General features: G+C 37.3%; 1 protein-coding gene across 1 annotated transcript; it reads right to left on the reverse strand.

The window, feature by feature from the left end:
• Positions 1–18,602: 18,602 nt before the first annotated feature.
• On the reverse strand, positions 18,603–19,130 carry LOC149040040 (uncharacterized). The gene has a single exon (XM_089181506.1). The coding sequence runs from the start codon at positions 19,128–19,130 to the stop codon at positions 18,603–18,605; it is 528 nt and encodes a 175-aa protein (XP_089037632.1).
• Between the last annotated feature and the right edge of the window lie 6,338 nt (positions 19,131–25,468).

Consider the following 25,468-nt stretch of genomic DNA (forward strand, 5'->3'; position numbering starts at 1 on the left):
GCGAGTGTACACAACGTTAAATCCTTTAGTTTTCCGTAAGTTCCTCACTCTTCAGAAACTGATTCCTTAGCTGTACACAAGCAAATTATGAACGAAGAGAAAAAAAAAGGCTCAGCGCTGAGGTTTGACCTGGACTAGAATAAACCACCTAACCGAATATACTCTGATGGACTGGTTTGAATACAAAGGATAACCAATGTCAGAAACTGGAATTAAAAACATTGGAAAATCCCCTTAAATGTTCCTAATTTTGTCCCAAACAGATTTTTCTCTAAATCATTCAGGGTACTTAAATGTGCTAAATGTTCTGTGTATCATGATTATCATTTAGAATACAGTTCCTTTGGCTCCTCGTCAGGAATTTCCGGTTTCTCCTCAGGTGACTCTTGGAGCACTATCAATTTCTTAACTGGTTGATCCAACATTGACCCAGTTGCGGATTGGACAGTCACGGATCTGACTTGGCCATTGTTATTTCGATCTGCAACAAGGACTCTAGCCATGGGCCACTTGCTTCTGAAACTGTGTCCTTTAACAGAACGATATCACCTTCCGCGAGGTTTCTTTTCTGTCATGCCCGCCTTTGTCTCAGTTATGGGCCTCTGCAAGTACTCTTTACTCCACCTATTTCAAAATTTATTAGTAATATGCTGTACACGCCTCCAGCGTCGCCTGCAGTAAACATCCTCTCTTTGGAACTTTCCTGGAGGAGGATGTATCTACTCGCAACTTACACCTGGAACCTTAAAGACTCATTACTGATGAATCCAAGCACGACCTTACTGTCCGTGTAATAGAGTTCATGAAGTTCCTCGTGATCTAACTCTTCCTTCAGCATTGTTGCAACTCTTACTGAAACAGTAGCTGTAGTCAGTTCAAGTCTTGGAATAGTCACTATTTTCAGTGGTGCTACAAGAGCTTTATCCATTACAAGGGAACAATGAACTCTACCATTTTCATCAATCAACCTGAGATAAAGGCATTTTCCGTATCCACTTTGCGATGAATCTGACATTTCGTGTGACTGCACAGTGGTAATTCTTCCAAAATTAGCAGGCTTGAAGTGCCTTGGGATACCCAGCTGCTAAGATAACAGTAACTGATTTCTCCACCTTTCCCATTTAGTAAGAACTTCTCCATCAATTGGCTCAGCCAAGCTTTTCCTGAGACAGATCTCTTGATGTTTCTGCTTCCCAACAAGGACGACGGGTGCAATGAGCCCTAGTGGGTCAAAGATCGAGCTTATGGTTGCCAGTATACCTCTACAGGTGCTTGGCTTGTCCTTCAAGTTAGCTCTGAGTTTAAATGCATCTTATTCAATACACCATCGTACGTCCAGGGCCCTCTCAATTGCTAACTTCTTGCTGCCTGAGTCTAGACCCCCTGATTTTTCTCTGCTCGGTTTCCAGGGGGTACTGTCATCATCACCTTTCGACGTTGCTGATCATTTTTTCAGTTTAAATCCACCCTGTGCACACATCCCCTCAACAGCATTTACGAACTCTGCATCGCCCTCTTCTGTCGAAACTGATTTCAATGCATTGTCGACATAGAAGATTTCTTATTGTCTCTGCAGCTCTCACACCAAACTCTCCTTCACTGTCTTCCGTTGTGGGTTTCAAAGCAAAGCTGGAACATCCTGGGGATGAACCAGCCCCAAAGAGGTGTGCCATCATACATTACTTTTTAGGTTCTAAAGTCAGGTATCCATTCGGCCACCACAAGAAGCAGAGGTAATCCTGATTATTCTTTGTTATTTTGTCTAGAAAGGACTTCTTCTCTATGCCTGCCACGAGATCCACTCTCTCCTTTCTGAATCTTGTCAGGACTGCAGTTAGCTTGCTTGTAAGGTCGAGCCCTTCTAACAAGTGATCATTGAGCGACTTACCCTGGTAACGAGCTGAGCAATCAAATACCACGCAGATGCTGCTTGGTTTTCTGGGGTGATAAACTCCCATGATGAGGTAAGTACCAGACTTTTCCTTTTTGAGGAGCTAGTTCTTCAACGTTCACCTTCCGGGCATATTCCTTATCGATATTTTCAGACTCGAAGGTAGTGTAGTCAGCATGATACTTTGGGTCACCTTGGAGTCTCTTCTTTAGGCCGTGCAGGCGTTGCACTGCTTGAAGACGGTCATTTGGTAGTTGGAAATTCTCTTCCCTAAGCAGGGGCATTTCGTGATGCATGTCACCTCTATAGTCTTCCACTTTCTTTAGGAACTGACGATCTTCTCTGGGAAGTGCGGTTCCATTTTTCCTCTTTAGGTAATACGATTCCATTTTCCCTTTCAGCAAAGTCCAACTCAAACATCTGTAACACCATTTGAGGTCTTGGCTGTTCTTCTATATTTTTATCTCAGCAACGTGTCAGTTCACTTCATCATCTGTGCTCCTGTTGAGACCCTGAGTTTGGCAATGTACTTGTTTACTGCTCCTGTGGGTTGCAGGGACGTTGACATACCATCCTAATGCTGATCGTACTGCGCAAGACTCATTTCATACTATCAGCAATGACTGAGACGGGTGTGGTAACAGAAGTGGTCGTTGAAATGGTGCTGACAATAGCTGAGCTTTGGAATTTCACAGAAGGCACCTTTAGTGTAGACTGACCGTTAGGTTGTGCCTCAGATGAGATCGGAATAGAAGTGAGTTTAGCTAGTACACTTTTCAAATAATCATTCATGCCATCAAAGACTTGATCTACATCAAACTACGCAGAACTTTTCTCTTCAGTCTCTGCCTCTGCAATTTGCGACCGAAGTTCAAGCTCTTCAGAGGCCATTCTTAACGCTTGCTTCTCCTAGAAGAATTCTGCCTTAACCTCTTATGCTGCAGCCTTTGCTTCAATCATCTGTAGCTTAGCGGATGATTTTGATAAATTGGAGAACCTTGAGTGACCTGATGATTAGATTTGGACTGTTTGTACGCAACTGACTGATCTTAGCCTTACCACGCTCAAAACAACTCTTTGTGCTGCTTTGTTGGTAAATTACTCAATTTTTCTAGGCTATTTTACACTGGATAAAGGTTTGTGCCTGCTTACAGCTAATCACATTGATTTATGCTATACCTCACTTAAAAAGAACGTTTGTGTTTTTTTGGTGCTATATAACGCTTTTTTGAACTTTTTCGCACTGGAAAAGGCTTTGAGCAGTTTGCAGCTAATCACACTGATTCTGGCTATATGTCACTAACGACAATTTTGCCTTTTTGCTGCTAAACCACGCTCATTTTTCCTTTAGCACACGTTTTTATCGCTTGTTTGCCATTGAATTAAGCTGTTTCTAGTTTTATTTCTCTGATAAGAGATTTCTGCCTTTATGTAACTAGTCACATTAATTTCAGCTTTATCTTGCTCAAAACGTTTCGGTTGTTTGCCGCGGAATGTCGCTATTTTTTAGCTTCGTTGCACAGAAATAAGAAATGTTTATTTTTTTCAGTAAAATAGAGCTAAAATTATCGTTATCAGCTGCCGACATGCAGAAAACCTTTTTTTCAGTGCGATAAAACGTCTTGGTGTGATAATGTCAAAACAGGATAATCTAGCAACAAGAAAGCCAAACCGTTGTCTATTCCATTACATAAAGCTTTAAACAGCCAATTGAGTAACCTCACTTTCTGCCTTTTGTGCGGTTTAACTCTTTCCGCTTTCTGCATTTTTTTCAGTGGAACTTTCAGCCTTTTGTGCGGTTTAACTCTAAACAATGGCGATTTCTAGTGGTCAGAATATGCTAAAATTCGCCATTTCAAATATATCGAGAGGGCAAGTTCTAATTTTCTTGGCAAAGCAGAAAGGTTTTTAAGGAATCTGATATAAACTCCGCGGCTTAACTATGTGAATCAAACATTTTACAATGTTACAAAATTTGCCTATTTCTCAATTCTCGAGACGTTGCGACGGTCCCTTCGGACTGGAAATTAATAATGGCCCCGAATGGACTCAGAAAATTATTTTGAATCAAACTATGGTATTCAAGGGTTATAGCAGATATTGTAAATGCCAGTTTCAGACATTGGTTATCCCTTGTCATCGAGCTAGTCACACCGAGCATCTTAGGTCATGTGATTTTACTGAGGTTCATTCTGGTGTAGACCAAACGTCGGCGTTGTTTCGTTTGTTCCGCTTCATTCACACTTCGCTTGTTTTTTGTTAACAAAGCAGTTATTGGACTACAATTTGTCAAGAAACTTAGGACGAGGCAAAGGAATTGAAAATTGTGTAAACTCGTGGATCGACAGTAACCGTAACAAGCAGATAAACAAAATCTCGCCTTTCTTGGCAAATTTTGAGAAGGGAAAAACAAGTGCTTACTGAAGTTGTGTAGTTCGATAAGCTACTTGTTAAAATGCAAGAAGGACATGATATGTTGCCCGGATGGTGATGGTGAGATTAAATGACCTCAGCAATGATGTGACAGTCGTAATAAGGTTTGTGCTTCAATTAAAGCTAAGTATTATTGACTTTCATGGTGAGGCAAAGAAGTTGAGTGGTGATTCACATCATACACACACAGTGAAATCTCTGTCAGTGCTGCTAGTATGAGCCCAACTGCCCAACCGTTTGATCGAAGGAACTTCCCATTAAAGAAGAAATTGAAGAAGACAATGGGACTCTCCCTGATACCACGCTATATCCTGACGATAAGCAACGATGTATGTAAAAATAATTTTTACGCAAGGCCAGAAGTCTCTCACCTAGCCATAAGCCACCTATGTTCTCTGGAGATGGGATGTCATACCCATCGTTCATAGCAGCCTTTGAAGTTCTCATAGAATCTAAAGTAGATAATCTTAGTGAGTGCTTGTATTTCGTGGATCGACTTGGATCGATACACTAGTGGAAAGGCAAAGGAACTGATTAATGGCTGTTTACAAATGAAGACCGAAGATTCCTACAAAGTGGTTAGACGACTTTTCCAGAAACACATAAGGTTGCAAGTGCATACATCACGAAACCATGAGTTGGCCCACTGTGAAATCTAATGACGGAACAGGGCTACAAGAGTTTTCTATTGCCCTTGAGCAAGCAGGGAACGCCATAGCAGGCATGCATTACACAAATGATTTGAACACAGGTAATGTTGTGCGCCAGTTATTAGTAAAGCTGCAGAGACACCTCGGCAATTAATGGACAGAAAGAAATGGCAAGTTTAGAGTAACAAGGGACAGGCAGCCAACTTCAACAACTTGTGCCAGTTTGTGTCCGAACAAGCCGATTTGGCGACAGACCTAGTCTACTCAGTGAAAGACATCAGTAGACCAAAGGATAAAGTTGACCCACCACCACAAGCCGGGCTAAGGCAAGACCAGGAGAAGAGAGATAAAACTGAAAACAGGGTAAATTTAGCAACAAACAAACAAAAGAATCTTTTCGAAGTCATAGAGCTAAAAACAGCGTAGTTTAGCAACAAAAAAGGAAAACGTTCGTTGTCGTGAAATCTTGCGTAGAGCAGCCCAATTTAGCTGCCAATAAACGACAATATGCTTTTGTGCAAAAAAAGCTGAGAAAAGCGTAGTTTGGCCACAAAAATAACTGAGTCGTGTAATAAGTGAAATAAAGCTCAAGTCAGCGTGATTAGCTGCAAACAGGCAAAAAAAACTTTTTCAACGTGACCGACCTAAAGAGAGCCCAAATTTGCGACGAAATAAGTCAATTCAGCAATTCAGTTCCTTCAGCATTCTTGAGTTTTACTGTCTGGCTTGTTTAATCGCTCCTACCTTTCGACCTAATTAAGCTTTTTGTTGAATTTCGCCAATAAGAGCAAATCGAACCAGCTACTCTGAATTTTGTGCTGTATGGCTGTTTCCACCATTCTTTATTTTTTTAACTGTCCTCTTGCTAGTTTGACTATTTCGCCACTTAAGCTGTTTCAGTTCGTTATGCTTTTTTGTCCAATGACCCTAATCCTGAGGTATGTCTGACCATCTTAAATACTTGACAATTCAGTCATTGAAGCTAGATTGCGCAGTTTGTGGAGCTCGAACACTTGAACCAATACTTGTCAAGTTGAGCCATATCTGCTAGTTTTACCATCTGGACTACATCAACCAGTTAACAAAGATTTTGCACCCTGTGCAGTTTAACTGTCTTTAGTGGTTTGACTATTCTGCCTGTCGAATCAAGTAGTCGACCTACCGAGAACAGTTGAACTTAAAAAAATTGCACAATGCATCTTAATGGGTTGAAGTAGTTTTAAATGTTCGAACTACCCTATATAACGAAATGATTTAAACTGAAACGGTTGAACCGAGCAAAGTGGATATCATACTTATGCATTTTGTTTAGTTGAACTATTGAAGCTAGTTAGACTCTATGTGAACTTCTTTCACCAATTAATCTGTGCAGTTTTACTGTCTGCCCTGCTTTGACTATTTAAAAAGTCGAATCAATTAGAATATTTTGACTATTTTAGAGAACATTTAAAGTACTCCAACCGGTTGAGAAAGATTGTAAAATTTTTTTCTCAGTTGGCCTATGACTGTAAAACCAGTTAAACCATTTTCGTTAAATTGTTCAGAGTGCACAGTTAAATTAATTAACCTTGCTATGCATTTTTTTGCGTTGAACTACTTAAGCCAGTTTGATCATTTGAACTAATGCAAGCAACAGAGACAGATTATTGAACTTGTGTATTAAGTTACCTTTGCTGTTTTGACTATATCATTAGTAAGTAACACTATCCAAAACAACATAGCTGCACAAATTTCACAATGTGTCTCAGCTTGATGAACTAGTTCAAATGGTCAAACTAACCTCAATTATTGAAGGGGACAAAATGCATAACTAGGTTGATAAGTTAAACTACACAAATTTCTTACCCTAGTCGAACTAGTTCCAGGAGTTAAATAATGAAACTAGCGAAAACAGGAAGAGTGCACAAATTGCACTATCTCAAATTGTTAATAGCTTTACCAAGTAATTTAGTGTTGACAACTGAGTTAAAAACGTAAATTAACCACCGTAAAGGGTGAAAAAGCTGATGTTTTTAGCGTTAGCTTCTTGTCAGAGAGATTGGAGGAATTGAGGGTTGTATGTGGGTTTATACGCAGAAAGTTGAGCTACGCCATTGGTGGAAATATGGTGACAAGAAATTAGGAATAAACTAGTTAAATGAAAAGCGCTCGCGGATTTTGTGGGGATTAAGGGTGCCAATCTAGAAGATAAATGTTTGTTCTAGTGTTTTACGGCTTTCCAAACTTCCTAGATGTAAGAATATCACATTTCCTCTGAATTTTTTGTCGTTTATATAGTGACGACTCTGATTTTTCCGCAAATCAGAGGCAATGAGCTAATTTTCTGATAAACGAGGCTATCCTGTCCCTGTCGTTTAAGTGGGCCATCTTTGTGCCCAACAAATTGACCGACAGGCAGCACTACAAACACCTGACAAGGATAACACTGACTGCATTCTATTTACTCTTACATATCCCACTCACAACCACGCAGTTAAATCTATCATTCTTAAAAATTTATAAATTACTCCGAAACGAATCAGAGACTCACTATTTTTTTGCAACCCCCACATATTTCATATAAACGTGACAAAAACATAGGGAACTTTTTAATCAGAAGTTTATTTAAAACCAATGACCAATCTGGAACTTTTAAATGCGCTCGCTTGCTCAAGATACAAAACTTGCTATTTCAGTCATAACGTAGAGGAAACATCGGGACTCAAGATATTCATTAAGATCACTGATCACTTTACGCGTACCTTCGCCAATCTTATTAACTGCATAACTTGCCCTTATTGCAATAAGTTTTACATCAGTGAAACAGGAAGACGACTAGGTAACTGATTCTGAGAACACCGCGACGTTGAAAGAAATGTCAAGGACGCATCCAACCATTCGCTAGACTCTTTGATCTTCTTAATCATTCTAAAGAGCATATGGAAGTTTGTGGTTGCAATTGACATAAAACCTTTTCCCGAAGGGAAAAAAAGCCATAAACGGCGACAAAAAAGTATAAACTTTGTTTTTAATACGAAAAGCTCAAATTAACGTGATATTAATATCTGCATTGGAGACAATGTCTTTAGTTAAAAATTCCTTTTTTGGAAACTGCCTAGTTTTTCTTTGGTTATTGTGATCGATTCTGTGATTGGTGGATTTAGCTGAGTGGACCTGGTATGATTGGCTGCCTCAAATGTCCAAGTACAGATGTCCGATTACAGCCAACTGTTGGATTATACTGTCCAATTTGAACTGTCCAGAATGATAAGTAAAAAACTAAGTTGTGAACGAACCAATAAGAATTGAAGATTTAGTAATGATTATGATTAGGCTAAAAAAGTGTACATGTTTTTGGTGCGAAAAAGCTGGGAAAAGCGTAATTTGGCCAGATAAATCTTTAATATGTTTTATTAAGTGAAATAAAGCTAACATTAGCCTGGTTAGCCCCAACACGCAAAAAACTTGTTTGATGCGGCACAGCTAAAAAGAGCGTAATTCACAAGCAAGAAAGTCAATTTAGCTAGTTTCTTCAGGTTTTTTTTTTCACTCTTTTCGCCTGTTTGAGCACTAAACTTATTTGAGCGAATTTAGCTTCTTGGTGAATTTTGTCTATGTGAGGCGATTGAACCAACTCAGATACTTCGTCCATTTTGTGTCGTTGTACTGTTTCTGCCGTTTGACATTTTTCCAGTATAACTGAGCCCTTGGTAGTTTGACTATTTAGCCTCTTGATAATCTTAGCCACAACGGTTGAACCATTGAAGGTAGATTGTGCAGTTTGTGCAGTTGATCCTATCAAGCTAGTTTTGCATTTTGTTCAGTTTAAGTATTTAAGATAGTTTGACGATGAGAACTACTTCTTCCAACAATAAAGATTGGGAAATTTGTACAGTTTCATTAAAAATTTTGCTTGTTGAGTCATTTACGCTACTTTTGCGTTTTGTCAAGTTTGACCATCTCAGCTAGTTCTGAATTTTTTCCATTCGAATAATTTTAGCTTGACTGACCATTTGAACTAGTTTAACCTTTTGACACGGATTCCGTACAATGTGTAGTTATACTGTTTGCAGTGGATTTACTATTGTACCCTTTCAACTATTTAACCTAGTTCTGTATTTTGTCCGATTGAAGCGTTTATACTAGTTTCATCAATTGAACTACCGCAGCCAACGGAGATAGAATTGTTAAGTTTTTGTACTTAGCTATCATTGCTTGTTTGACTATTTCAGCAGATAGTCAAACTATCAAAAAGAGCTTACCTACACAAATTGCACAATTTATCTTAACCGGTTGAACTAGTTCAAATGCTTAAACTAGCCTATATTGTTAAAAGGAGAGAACAGTTTAAGCTCGATTGGCTACTTGAATCAGTCCAACCTGTTGTGTAAATTGTGCAGTTTTCCATGGTTTGACTCTTCAACGGCCTGAACCTAGTTATGCATTTTGTCCAGTTGAGCTCTTTCAACTGGTTTGATTATTTAAAATGCTTGAGTATTTAATTATCTTAGTCAGACTATCCAAATCTCTTTCCACCAGTTGAAATTGTTCAAATGATTAAACTACCTAAACTTGTTTAAAGGGACAAAATGCATATGCATTTTAATAGCTTTAACTGAACAAACTTTTCAATTAAGCTTCGTTGGATGACCTGGTTAAATAATCAAACTGGCGAAAACACTAAAAATGCAGAAATTGCAAAATCTACACTGATTAGTTTAAGTCGTTAATGCAGTCAAACTAGCTGATATGATATCTGCTAATTTACCTGAAGACCATTACTAGTTAATGCTTTTAATAAAAGTGACACACCAATACTTGCAAGCAATGTTCCAAGAAACCTACCAATTTGATTCTTCGTTTGTCTTACAATAAAAGGACTTCCTGACCTTAATAAATAAATAAATAATAAATCTTAATAGGCCTAACTTCACAATCTATCTTAAATGGTTCAACTGTCAAAAAGCTAAGATTGTCAAACATAGCTTAGGATCTTATCAAACAAAAAGCATAACCGGATTAAACAACTTAAGTGGCTTAACAGTCACATTAGCAAACAGCACAAAATGCTGAAAATAACTGATTTGGTTCAATCAGGACATGGGACTGACTCTACCAACAGGCGAAATTCAATCCAAAAGATTTGATCAACTTAACAGGGGAAACAGTAAACTTAAAAAAGACTAGACAAACTACCCGAATTGTCTTTTTTCTCACTGAATTACGCTCTTTTTAGCTGTGTCAGATTAAAAAAGATATTTTATTTCACTTAAAAGCTAGGCCTAAAAATAGCTCAATTTAATAGCAAACAAGCAACAAAAAAATAGTTTTGGCGTGATAGGGGTAAAAAAAGAGAGGGTTTGGCAACCAAAAAGCTAAACCCAGCGTATCAGCAGCAAACAAGCTAGAAAACGTTTTTGCTGCTGCACAAAGGTAATTTGTCAACAAAAAAGCAATATAACCGTGTTTTGTCAGATGAAGCTCTAACCATTTGCTGAGAGAAAGCTAAATTTGCTTGATTCAGAAAAAAACGTTTTTGACAAAAGTGTAACGTAGCAAGAAAAGAGAAAAACTTGTTTTGACTGCTGTAGCGACAGTCAGCACGATTAACTGCAAGCTGAGAATTGCGTGACTAACAACAAAAAAGCGTCTTGAGGGAGTTGAAGTTGAAATTAAAGTGCAAACAGGGAGAAGCATTTTTATGGCGCAATAAAGCTTACAACAGCTTAATTAAACTGGAAGCAAGCGCGAAAATGTTTAATGCGCGATGAAGCTTTAAAACGAAAAACAAAATAAAAAAAATTAAAATTAAAATGAGAACAAACAAAGACATGTTTGTAGAGGAATGAAGCTAAAAAAAGAAAGAAAGCAGGAAGAAAGCAAAAACGTTGTTTTGAGTAAGATGCAGCTATAATTAGCCAGATTAGCTGCAAAACTAAAGAATGTTTCCCGGTTCACAAAAAGCAAAAAAGAGCGTAATTTAGCGAAAAAAAGGAAAAAAAAAAAAAGCAAACGTTGTTTTGACTGAAATGAATTTAGAATCAGCGTGATTAGCTGCAAATAGGCAGATAAGCTTTTCCCAGTTAAAAAAATCTTAAAGCAGCATAATTTACACATAAGAAAACAATTGTTTAAAGTAAGATAAAGCTAAAGCCAACGTGATTAGCTGGCAAGACGCAAAAACTTCGTTTCAGTTAAGATTAAAAGGGGTGTAACGGAAGAGGAAACAAGCCGAAAAACGCGTTTTCGGTCCTATCAATGTAAACACAGCTTGATTTATCTCTGAAAAAGGAAAAATCATTGTTTGACTACCATTAGGGTGATTAGCTGAAACATGCAGGAAACGTCTTCTGGCTGTGATAAAGCTAAAAGCAGCTCAATTCAGCAGCAAAGGAACAGGAAAATGATTCCGGTGACCTAAATCTAAGAGACGTAGTTTTGCTGCAAAGGGGCTGAAAACTTAGTTTCCAGTGAGGTAAAACTGAAAACAGCGTTAATGAAGCGACAAAGAGATAGAATAATCTTTTTTGTGTCGTATAGCTAAAACCAGGGTAGTTTTGAAACAAAAAAAAAGGAAAACGTTCGTTTTCGCGAGATTAAGCCCAGAACAGCTCAATTTAGGCACAAACGAAAAAAAAATTCTGTTGTAGGTAAATGAAAGTGTTCCCCGCAGTAATGTGCACTACTTAGCAGTAGTTAAAATAAGGACTTAAAAAAATTCAGGCCTGTACGGTATTTGAACCCACGACTTCTGCCATACCAGTGCAGTGCTCTACCAACTGAGCAACAAGCCTACTGGGAGCTGGTCATTATGTAGAGGATCACTTTCATTCGAGTCTTTATTTGCAGTTTCAACTGTATGACTTTCAAATATTCTTAATTGTTTATTCATTACTTCACAGGTTTATTTGGAACAATATAATGACCAGTTCCCAGTTAGCTTGTTAGCTCCGCTGGTAGAGCTCTGCACAGGTATCGTAGAGGTAGTGGGTTCAAATCCCGTACAGGCCTGAATTTTTTTCAGGCTTTATTTTCACTACTACTTAAGTAGTACTCATTACAACGAGATTTCTTCATTCGCAATACAAATATATGACTTTCTTACATTCTTAACCGTTGAAACATGTTTTAAGTGCGAAAAGCTGAAAAAGACTTTACAATCGATTCAATTTAACTGTCTTAGTCACCCTGACTATTTAACGAGATTAGCCAATTAAGCTTGGTTGTGAAGTTGGTGAAGTTGATCCTATCAAGGAAACTTTGCATTTTTTCGGGTTGAACGAATTAAACTAACATGAGCATTTGAACTACATCGACAATTTGAGATAAATAGTGGAATTGTTGCACTCTTACTGTTTTTGCTAGTTTGATTATTAACCATTATAACCAATTAAAACCAGACTGAGAAATTTGTACAGTTGAGCCGGTTAAGCTAATTAGGTATTTTGTCCCCTTCAACAATTAAAGCTAGTTTGAACATTTGAGCTAGTTTAACCAGTTATATTATTTTGGATAGTCTTTCAAACTCGTTAAATAGTAAGACCACCGAAGATTGCTAAATACACAACTTAAACATTCTCTCTCCGTTGCTTGGAGTAGTTCAAAGGATCAAACTGGTTTAAGTGGTTTCACTGAAAAAATGCATATTAAGCTTAATCACTTGTACTGCACAATTTAAACAATCTAGCTGAAATGGTTTAATCAGTCAAAGGTCAACTGAAAAAAATTGCACAGTCTTTCCCAACCGGCAGGATTACTTTGAATGGTCATTTAAAATAGTCAAACTATTTTAATTGATTTAATTGATACATCAGTGATTTTGTGTTATTATTTCGCGGTAAAATTGCGCTCCTTTTCTCATAAAACACTTTTTATTTCCTTCAATTCATGTTATTCTTAGTCTTCCCCATTTTATAATTTTTATCTAAAGTATTGTTACACAGATGATCATTATCATGATATCAAATGATATGCAAATCAATAAAGAGTTCATAAAAATAATCAGATCAAAGAACACCCTTAGATATAATCACAACTACTGCAACAATATATTGAGACTTATTAGTAATATCCACAGCATAAAACTTAATAAATCATTCATCACAAGTAAACTACTGTTTGGACTGTTGCTCAAAAGCATCAACCAATGAACACCTGTCTATACAATGTGCTCTATAGTTTTCAATTGGTCCAAATAACTTTGTTAATTAAATGACACTCCTCATAAAAAGGACCTTAATTAAATGAGTATCGTTACATAGGAAGTAAAGGCTAATCAACATAGGTCGATCTTCTTTATAAAGTCTCTAATTTCTTGATATGTTTTTAATATCAAACCCCTACCAGGTAAAATGCTAAGTTCGATGTGATTCGTTGATACCTTAAAAGCTATAGTACCACTTACGACAAACTGCCTGACAGATTTCGTTTTTTGAACCTCGTATAACCTTTTCATACCAACCGAAGCTTATTAGTAGAGTATTTGTATAATGATGTACTTTTATTTAATGTTTTCTAGTGATTTATCTATACAAGTGAAGTTTATAACACTTCTCTTCCTGAAGCTCATTTGTAATATGTTTATATGAGTCAGATGATGTTTTTTCATTATTAACTGAGCATAAAGCCCACCATCGAGAATGCCATTATCAACACCGAGTGATATGGAATGATCGGTAAATGTTCCAAATATTCCAAAAAAAAAAAGTAACATCTATCCATTTGTCGTTTGCGTCTTAGGTGAATACTGTGTCATCTGTTTTATAGTAGTGTGCTGCAGGCCCCACTCAAACATAGTTTAATGAAATTCATTTGTTCTATCCACATCAAACGTTAGTTTGTTACTAGATACTGTGAAATATAAATCGTTGGAAACTGCATATTTTGATCTTCACTCTAGGAATTTGGTTTCCTTTTTATTATCATAACCCATTACATAAATAATAAAGTATACAGGTACAAATACCGATGTTGCTTGTTTAACACCTCTCACATATGATTTTGATATTTGCAATAAATATAGCTAAATTGTAAAAATTGTACTGTAAACATATTGCAATCAGCAGACATCGGTTTTTTAAAATCAGTTTTCAGTAAATTGTGTGTCTGTGTAACCAGATATATATTATTCGGAGCATCGTCCGCATCAATTGGCATGGCTAAATAAATTTTTTAATTATAAGCCATATCGAGATCCAAAATCTCCTTTCTCACGTTTGTCACCTTTTAAACCCTGGAAATGATCAAACTAGCGAAAACAATAAGAGTGCACAAACTGTACAATCTCAAATGTTCGATGTAGTTCAAATTCTTAAAGGTTAGTTGGGTTACCCGAAATAAATGCATAACTAGCTTAATAGCATCAACTTCAACTGCACAATCAAGCTTAATTGGTGAAACTCGTTACATAGTCAGAGTAGCTTAAATGGGTAAACTGGTTAAATAGTCAGACTAAGGAAGACACTTGGTTATCAGGAAATAATAAGTATTATATGAGAAAGCCAGAGAAAAATTACCACACGTTAATAACACAAAATCACTGATATCTGGTGAAAATGCCCTAAAAGCCCTAAATAATTTTACTATCTTACATAGTTAAACAACTTAACATAGATTGTGCAGTTTCTACAATGGAACCATTTAATCTAGTATGCATTTTTAGCAGTTAAACAATTTGTGCAGCTGAACCAATTCATCTACCTCAACTAAATAAGAAAGATCTTTCAATCTGTGCAGTTCAAATGTCTTACCTGGATTGACTATTTTACAAGTCAAATCGATTAAAATTGTATACCTATTTTCAATACTTCAAGATACTTAACTAAATTGCGCAGTTATATATGTGCGGTTTTGCTCAGGTTTAATTAGTTTAACTCATTAGGATAATTAAACTAGATTAATTGGTTCACAGGATTAAGTAGTCGAACTAGTTGAACTTCATAAATAACACAATGCATCTTTATGGATTGAACAAGTTTAAAATGGTCGAACTACCCTACAAAATGGTGCTAGCTTAATTGGTTGAACTGGACAAAGTGCATACCATACTTTTGCATTTTTTTTAGTTGAACCGTTAAAGCTAGTTTGACTAAGTGAACTACTTCCACCAGCTAAGATAACATATTGACCAGCTCCCAGTTAGCTTGTTAGCTCAGTTGATAGAGCGCTGCACCGGTATCGTAAAGTTCATGGGTTCAAATGCTGTAGGGGCCCGATTTTTTTTCAGGTCCTATTTTCAACTAGTCCAGGAGTGTTGTAAGCTGCAAGGATCTCAAAATTCGTAATTGAGATAAACCGTGCAATTTGTGCAGTTTCACTGTGTTACCTAGTTTGACCATTTAATGTGTTTAACCAATCAGGCTTGATTTTATACAGTTGGTGGAGTTGATGATATCAAGCAAGTAATGCATTGTTTCCAGTTAAACAAGTTAACTTAGTGTGAGCATTTGAACATCGACCATTTGAGATAGATAGTGTAGTTTGTGCAATATTACTCTTTTTGTTTGTTTGATTCTTTACCCAGTTTAACCAGTTAAACTGATTGCGAAGTTTGTGCTAATGACCTTATAAGACTTGTTATGCATTTTGTCTTCTTGAACAATATAAGCTAGTTTTATCATTTATTCTACATCGACCAGTTAAGATAGCTTGGGCAATTTGTACTGTTTAACTCTTTTTGATACTTGTATTATCTGGTGAAATAGTTAAGCCACAAAAGATAGCTATATACACAAACTTAACAATTCTATCTCCATGCATAACTAGGTTAAATAGTTCAAATGGCAAAATAGTCAAACTATTGCAAACAGTATAACTGCACAGCCTACAGAATCTATGGCAAGTTGTAAGATTAGTTCAAATGGTCAATAAAGCTGAAATTGTTCGAGTGGACAAAATTCAAAATTAGCTGGAATGGTTAGACTAAACAAAACGCATAAGTAGCTGGCTCAACCAGCTAAATTCAATTGAGTGACAACAGTTGAACTGTTCAAATTTCACAATCGACAAAAATTTGGCATTACTGGTTAAATGCTTTCACGGAAAAAATGCATAACTAGCTTAATGCGATAAACTGCAAAAACTGCGCAATCTTGGTTGATTGGTTGGGGTAATTCACATGGTTTAACTAGCTGCTTCAAATGAACAAAGTGCACAACTAATGCAATCCATGTAATTGTACAATTTTAACAATTTTTAACAAAAATTTAAAGGAATTGCTTTAAGTATTTAAAATGGATTTAACCATTTGAATTGATTCCCCGGTTAAATTGTCAAATAGGCCAAGGCAGTTAAACTGCACAGAGTGCAAAATAGTTGTCAATTGGCCAAAGTAGTTGAAATCGTCAAACAAGCTGATATGCCTCAATTAGACAAAAAGCATAAATATCTTATTCAGTTCAAACTGCTCAAACTGCACAATCTAGCTTCAGTGGCTCAATTCTCAAGTAGCTAAGATGGTAAAACAGCTTAGGGTTAGGATTAAATAGCTTACATAGCTTAAATGCCTTAATGGTCAAACTAAAAATTGTAAACGGCAGAAAACTAAGACAGCTGAGGTTGTTTAATTGCCTCATGTGGACAAAGTCTATCAACAACCTAAATCAGGTCAAATGGTCTAAGCGATCAAACAAGCAAAAACGGTAATGTGCAAACAAAAAAACTGGAGAAATGAACTTGTTTGCAACTGAATTACGTTTTTCCTAGATGTGTCACTTCAAATAAGTTTTTGTTGCCTGTTTGCGGCTAATTGCACTGATTTTAGCTTTATTCCACTAAATACAACATTCCAGTGACTTTTATGGCCAGGTTTTTATTTTCTCAGCTTTTTGGCACAAAAAAAGCTAAATTAGGCTGTTCTGGGCTTGACCTCACGAAAAGCACCGTTATTTATTCTTGCTAACCTTCGCTGTTATTATCTTTAGAGCACTGAAAATATGTTCTCGTTGCTTTGTCGCTAATTTTACGCTGTTTACACTTTGATCGTACTGAAGACTAAGTTTTAAGCTCCTATGCGACGAAATCACGTCTTTTTCACGTTTATCTCACCAAAAACATTTTCCGCTTTTTTGCCGCTGAATTGAGTTGGTTTAAGCTTTATCATAGCAAAAAAAAGGTTTTTATCCCATTTTTAGCCACTCATCCTGATGTTAGCCAAACAATGGCTTTTCCTTTTTACTGCTAAGTTAAGCGGTTTTTAGGTTTCTACAACCGAACATATGTTCGAATTGGACTTCACTCGCTCCTATTACTGTTATGTATGTCACCCAAAAGATGATTCCGTTTGCTTATCGCTAAATTTACGCTGTTTTAGTTTCATCTCACTGAAGACTAAGTTTCCTGCTTCTACGCAGCTAAATTACGTCCCTTTTAGATTTATCCCACTAAAAACGTTCCTCTGCTTGTTTGCCACTGAACTGAGTTATTTTTAGCTTTATCACGGCCAGAAAAGGTTTTCCGCCCTTTTTGTGCTATCACCCTATTTAACCTTCAAAGGTAACTGGTGTAGCGGGGAAGACAATCCAAACGCAGAATATAAATCACGATTTTATCCAATGAAGTAAGTAATCAAAATTACAGACGAAAATAAGGAGATCAGTGTGAAATCACAGAAGAAGAGGGCGAAGGAAGATTGTAGACAGCGTAGTTATGATTAATGGTAATGTAGCTGAATTTGTGTGGTTCGAATTGAAGGAAGCAGAAACTAAACTAGGAGAGTATTCCTCAGAAATGTAACACTAGCCTTATTAACCATGAAGCGATTATAGAGTGAACTGAAAGCAAGAAATAACTCAATGTAGGTATGAAAAAAAGGAAACATCTTAAATGTGAAATAAAGAAGAATTTATCTTCGTCTGGCTCCTAATGATTGTACACAAATCGCCGATAGCGGATCGTACGTGAATAGCAGACAAAATTAGTGGTGTTGACAGCAACTTATGGCGATGAAATATGAAATATAATATCTGGTACATGTGCCAGTACATGAAACTGATTGAAAAAATACTTTGTACATAATAATCATTATCCAACGAAGAAATAATAGACCGTAACAAACCTAACAGAAAAGTACAGAGGTTACGCGTTTCGAAACTAACATTCCGGCCCCTTTAAAGGCTTGAAGAACTCATTGCCTTTGACTAATCATAACCCGTGGTTTAAAACGCTTTGGACCAAAAAACAAAACTAAATGTCAATGAAATAAGATATAAGATCAGTTCTCGTTCTCAGGAGATCACTGTTCAGGAGGCTGCCAACAGCACAATCTTGCCGATGTGACGCACAAAAGCCGAAGATTTCGTTCTGAGCTTTACACTTCTCAGCAGGCCGTCACTCTGATTGGGGAAAACGTCCAGTATGCGTCAAAGAGGCCAGGAGCTTCTAGAAGTGTTCTCATCCAACGTGAGCACGACATCGCCAACAGCAAATTTACGTGAAATGTGGCTCGATTTCTCCCTTTGTTGGAGTGAGGGAAGGTATTCCCGCGTCCACCGTCACCAAAATATATCAGCCAGGAACTAGACATGTCATCACGTCTGTCGTGAATAGCAGTCCTCTTTGGGGAAGATACCTGGAAGACGGGCAGGTCCCGAGCAGAGGAGTAGAAGATGGTTCAGAATCAAGGCCTCAGGATCTCTGGGGTCGTCCGACACTTAAGTTAGGGGGCGCCCATTTATAATAGCCTCTACTTCCCACAAGATTGTGGCAAGACTTTCTTCATCCAAGGGTTGCTTATTAAGGAGAGCCTTCGTAACTTTACATAATGTGCGAATAAAGCGTTCCCACACTCCTCCATGGTGTGAGGCAGAGGATGGGCTGGAGATCCACTTCATGTTCTTCTGGAGAAGGAATGCATGAACCGTCTCTTGATTCCGTTGAGGAATCGCCTCTTGCAAGTCCTTTTGACCCTTTACAAAATTGCCCTCATTGTCAGACGTGATCTGTTTTGGTTTTCCCCTTCTTGCAATGAATCGTCTTAATGGATTTAGGATGGAGTCTGTATCTAGGGTGTGGACAATTTCAAGGTGAATTACTCGAACCGTCATGCAGGTGAATAATGCGCCATACTTCTTAGTGGTACTCCTGGCTCTTTGCACTACTAAGGACCCAAAACAGTCCACGCCCACGTGATTGAATGGAGGTTCAGAAGGGATCACTCGATCTGCAGGTAGGCAAGCCATTTTCTGTTGGCCTGCTGTAGCTTTTTTTTTCCTGCAATAAACATAGGAGCGTAGGATGCGTCGCAGCAAAGTTCTTGCGTGTACTATCCAGAGCTTCTCCCTAATTAAGGAAAGAGTGTGCAGACCAGAATGGCTTAGCCACAAGTTGCTCGGCAACTTTTCGGCAACTTTTGCGACTAGAAAAACAGTCAAATACGATGCGAACTTTTCCTGACTTGTCTGGGTGAGACACAGCATGGAAGGGAAGGTCAAAGTCTTTCGTGGAACTCCGATAGTTTAGGCCGTCTTCACATATTCCTTCTGAAGAAGGTCATCTCTACAGGCTGTGTCCTTCCTTCGCATATCTTGATCCCTGAACAGAGCCTGTGTTGGGAAGGGCTTCTATTATTCTCGAGACAGGGTGGGTCGTCCTTCCATGGCAACGTGATTGTGTAGTGGCCATCTTGTAAAACAGCATTTTCTTGCATGATTTCAAAGGCGCGTTTGGTAGCCTTGGCCTTATAAAAACATATGGTAACTCGACAGCATTCTCCACCTCAAGATCCATTACTTGAAGGCTACCAACCTGTGAGGGTGTGTCAAGGGTATCGAACGCCCTGATAGCCCAAGCTGCGTAGCGAGTTTCTCTGAGGAGAAGGAGGCGTTAGATCCATTGTTCAGGAACGGATACGTTTCCACAATCAAATTACGGCCCGGTGCTTTCACCCTAACTAGCAAGGGGTTCTGATTTCACCTCGGTTGAGGGACAGGCGGGTTGCTTTGCGGTAATTGGACTAGCATCGTGATCTATTTGGGAATTGACTTTTGGCACCACATCTGTGTTGTTATGTTTGGTCGCCGGATCTTCGATACGGTCTTCGACTTGTATGTAGGCAAGTTCTTCAGGTTGAGCCTTTGCGATTTTTGTTTGAAGCTCTAAGGCTTCCTTTTTATTTGAAGAGCAAGTTCTTCCTTTTGGAATGTCTGCCACCTTTCCAGACTCGTAGCTTCTGCCTGTAAAATAGCTCTTCTAGCAACAGCGCGAGAACCAACGTTACTAGTGGAGTCCGAGGGACTAACGTCATCGACAACCTCCCGGAGATTCGTATCCGCGGGAAGACCAAGTCGGTTTCTTTTGACGCGACCACTCAGCACGAAATTTCACTCGCGAGTCGCTTATTGTTTTGTCCGATCACTCTGAAATACTCATCGATGTCGCATGCATGGTCTAGTACATCGTGGTAGCGTGAGCGCTTACAAACTCTTTGAAGGCTTTCTTTAATTGCTCAAGTTTCTCTTTTAGTACGGACACGTTCGCTTGATCTTTCATCAACTCTCTTATCTCTCGCTGAACTTTGGTAACAACACCTTTTTTACAGCCTATTGCTTCCTTTAGGTTCTTCCTTCCTAAGTTTTCTGCGTTGATTCCTTGCCAATCGAATCTGCGATTCCTTTCTCTAATTTTGCCGCGTTGTTTTTCGCTAAGTTCATCGATTTTGTCGGAACCGCCCTCGTCCATGATTACTTCGACGACGTGGCGAAAGTTGATATGTGGCAGCTTAGTAGGTTGATTACATAGATTACTCGAAGAGTAGAAGTCCAATATCGAACTGATGTAACCTTCAAAGGTTACTAGTGTAGTGGAGAAGACAATCCGAACGCACAATAAAATCACGGTTTAATCAAATGAACTACATAGTCAAAATTACAAACGAAAATACGGAGATCGGTATGAAATCACAAATGAAAAGGGCGAAGTAAGACTGAAGATAGCATAGTTATGATTGATGGAAACGTTATAGCTTAATTTGTGTGGTTCGAATTAAAAGAAAATGCAGCAGAAACTAAACAAAGAAAGTATTCCTCAGAAATGTAACACTAGCCTAATTAACAATGAAGCGATTACAAAGTGAATTGAAAGCGAGAAAATAACTCGATCTACGTATCAAAGAAAAAGGAAATATCTGAAATGTGAAATAAACAAAAACTTACCTTGGTCTAGCTCCTAATGATTGTAAATAAAACGCCGATAGCAGATCGTACGTGAATAGCACAGAAAATTGGTAGTGTCGACAGTAACTTATAGCTATGAAATATGAAATATAATATCTGGCACATATGCTTAAATGAAATTGATAGAAATAAAAAAAGCTTATTAAGTAATAATCATTAAATAATATAATAGACCGGAACAAACTAATAGAAAAAGAACACAAGTTACGTGTTTCGAAACTAACACCCTAGTGTTAGCTAGACAATAGTTTTTCCTTTTTCGCTGAAAAACCAACCAGTTCTTAGCTTTCTAGCTTCTTTGCTCATTAGTTACGCTGTTTTAGCTCAAGTGCATTGAGTGACTTACAACTAGGAGTAATCCTTGAGGTCCGGTGGCTATCAGAGTAAGGTCGTCCAGTGCTATTACGACAAGAACCAGGGTTATAGCTTGAACGTCTCCACACATCAATAGATATTCCACATCGTGTGTAACACACGAATTTGAATAATAAATCGTCCTGGCCTGGTGAAATCTTCTTCTTCAGGCAGAAAGGAAAAGGGAAACGTTCAGCTCATCCACAACCTTTTTGGCTGTGATAAAGCTAAAAGCAGCTCATTTCACCTGCAAACAAGAAGAAAAACGTTTCCGGTGAGATAAATCTGAAAGAGATGTAATTTAGCTACAGAGCAGCTTAAAACTTAGTCTTCAGTGAGATAAACCTAAAAGCAGCGTAAATTTAGCGACAAACAAACGAAAACATCTTTTTAGTGTCATAAATAATGGTAATAGGACTGAGTGGAATCCAATGCGATCTGTGGTCATACGAGTGATTAATAAAATCGGAGAACCACGAAGTGGGCGTCCGATTTTTTTATCACGTGCATGCCTACAAACAGAGCTGGACGACAAGAAATCTGGTTACCACTTAATCATAACCATTTCAGTTTCCGAAAATACACCTAGAAAAAACATCTTCAGTTGAGACAATGTCTTTAGTTAAAAATTCCTCCATTTTGGAAACTGCCTAGTTTTTCTTTGGCTATTATGATCAATTCTCTGATTGGCGGATTTGGATGAGTGGGCCTAGTTTGATTGGCTGCTTCAACTGTCCGATTACAGGTATCCGATTACAGTCAACTGTTTGATTACCCTGTTCGATTACAACTGCACAGGATGATTAGCAAAATATTAAGCTGGGAAAGCACCAATAACAATTGAAGAATTAGTAATGGTTATGATTAAGCTGAAAACAGCTTAGTTTAGTAACAAAGGGAAAATGTTGCTTTTCGTGAGTTAAAACCCAGAAAAGCTGGAAAAAAAAAGTACATGTTCTCGGTGCGGAAAAGCTGAGAAAAGCATAATTTGGCCACATAAATCATTAAATGAGCGAAAATCGGCGTGGTTGGCTGCAAACAGGCAAAAACTTGTTTAATGCCACACAAGTAAAAAGACCGTAATTCAGTAGCAAACAAGTCAATTCAGCTAGTTTGTTTAGGTTTTTTTGGTTTCACTGTTTTTGCCTGCTTGATCACTTAGACCATTTCAATCAATTCAGCTTGTCGTTGAGTTTTGTCAAAACGATAAAGTAGCAAAATTGCAAAATCTTTTTCCACCGGTTAGAATTGTTCAAATGATTAAACTACCTAAAATTGTTCAAAAGGACAAAATACATAAGCAACTTAATAGGTTCAACTGGACAAACTTTTCAATCAAGCTTAGTTGGTTGACCTGGTTAAATAATCAAACTGGCGAAAGCAGTGAAACTGCAGAAATTTCACAATCTATATTGAATAATTTAAGTCGTTAACGTGATCAAACTAGCTGAAAAGATTTAATTAAACGAAATGCTCCCCTACCTTAAATGGTTTAACTGCACAACTTACTTTAGTTGAGCTAGTGAAAATAGCCAAAGAGGCTTGCTGGGTTATAGAGCTTGATTAGTTTACCTGGTTTTAATAATCAAACTTGTTTTAGTTTTAAGTACTTCAAGCAATTCAGCTGGATTCTGCACTTTGTGCCGCTTTTTAAACCACTGTAGACATATTGTACAATTTTTTTCAGTTGACCTTGAATCGATCGTCAGACCGTATTTTAGCTAAATTTTTCAAATTATGCAGTTGAATGGATTACGCTGGTTATGGGCTTCGTTCAGTTGAAAACAGTTGAACCGGACAAAGTGCATATCATACTTATATATTTTTAGTCAAACCATTTAAGCTACTTTGACTGTGTGAACCACTTCCAATTAAGGTAGATTTTGGAATTTGTGCATTTTTGCTCAGGTTTAATTGGTTTAACTAGTTAAGATAATCAAACTAGATGGATTGGTTCATATGATTAAGTAGTAGTATTAGTAAAAACATTCAACTTCACAAATAGCACAATGCATCTTTATTGGTTGAAGTAGTTTAAAATGGTCAAACTGTAATTGCTCGATTGATACAGTCAGTGAAACCATTTAGACTACTTCCTGGCTTTGTCCAGTTTAATCAAATCTATTTTCCGAATGGAATTTTTACTTGGTTTAACTAATTAAGTTATTTTGATCATTTCAACCTCGTAAACAAATTTGCCTACATTTTGCCGTTGTGCACTTCAAGAATCAAGCAGTTTAGCTGTCTTCCCTAGTTTCACTTTTTAACCAGTTCAACTATTTAAGCCAGTGATGCATTTTGTCCGGTTGAACCATTGACCCTAGTATAGCCATTCGAACAACTTTAACCAATTAAGATCGACTGTACAATTTGTGCAGTTTAAGTGTTTCAGCTAGTTTGACTATTTAACGAGTATAACCAATTAAGCTTGATTGTGCATTTGGTGCAGTTGATCCTATCGTTAGTTGTGCACTTTTTGTGGTTGAACCAATTAACCTACTTTGAGCATTTGAACTACATCGCCCATTTGAGTTAGATAGTGCAATTTGTGCACTCTTACGGTTTTCGCTAGTTGAATTATTTAACCACTTTAACTTGTTCAACTAGATTCAGTAGTTTGTGCAGTTCAACCTATCAAGCTGGTTATGCATTTTCTCCTCTACAACAATTGAAGATAATCTGACTATTTCAACTAGTTCAACCAGCTGAGATAGATTTGGGAAATTTATGAAGTTCAGTGGTTTTGATAGTCTTACTAACTGGTAAAATAGTCGAACCAGCGAAGATACCTAAATGCACAAATTGACCAATCTAATCGTTGCTTGAAGTATATCAGATGATCAAATTGCTGAAATGGTTAAACTCGTTTAACAAAGGTCAACTGAGAAAAATTGAACAATCTTTCTTAACTGGAGCACTTTAAATGATCATTGAAACTAAGTAGTAATGAATACAACATAATACTTAATAAATTATTCATCACAAGTAAACTACTTGCACTGTTGCTAAAAAACATCAACCAATGAACATATGTCTATGATAATATTATCTACAGTTTTGAATTGGTCCATATAACTCTCGTTATCAAATTACACCCCTCTTTAAAAAGACCTTAAATCAGTGACTTTCTTTACATAGATGGTAAAAGCAAATCAACATAAATCGATCTTCTTCTTAAAATCTTTAATATCTTATTTTATATTTATATGATATTTTTAATATCTCAGTACAGTAGTTTTCATACCAAACCACTACCAGGTATAATGCCAAGTACGATGGGACCCGTTGTTACCCTTCCAGCTATAGTACCACTTACAATTAAACAAGACGGTGGCAAATTGCACAACAGATTTAGTTTCCTGGACAATTAGGCTTTTTGTAACAATCGAAGCTTCTCATGGTAGTATTTGTATAATGATGTAACTTCATTTATTGCGTTTTTGTTTAGTGATTTATCTCTATGATTGAAGTTTATGACATTTCTCTTTTTGAAGCTCACATATATTATGTTTATATTAGTCAGATATTTTTCTATCGTTAATTGTACGTAAAGCCCACCATTGAGAGTGGCATTAGACCACACTGAGTGATATGGAATGACCGGTAAATGTTTCAAATATTCCAAAAAAATGAAACATATATCTATTAATTGTGTGTTTTGTGTGATTACACTGTATCGCTTGCTAATAGATCCAGAAGTATCATGTGCTTTGCGGTAGAAATGTGTTGCAAGCCCCTTGAAGCCATATCTTTAATGAAATTCGTGTTCCATCCACATCAAACGTTAATTTCTCACTGTATAGTGTGAAATGTAAGTCATTGGAAACTGCATATTTTGATCTTGACTTTCAGAATTTGGTTTCATTTTTATCATCATGGCCCATTTCAAACCCAATGCTGCCGCTTAACACGATACACATATGATTTATTTGTAGTATCATGACTATTTGTTTGCCTAGTTTTATTGATTTTTTTATTGGAGATATTAAAAA

The sequence above is a fragment of the Pocillopora damicornis genome, chromosome 9 (genome assembly GCF_964200805.1).
Source record: "Pocillopora damicornis chromosome 9, jaPocDami1.2, whole genome shotgun sequence".
Lineage (NCBI taxonomy): Eukaryota > Metazoa > Cnidaria > Anthozoa > Scleractinia > Pocilloporidae > Pocillopora > Pocillopora damicornis.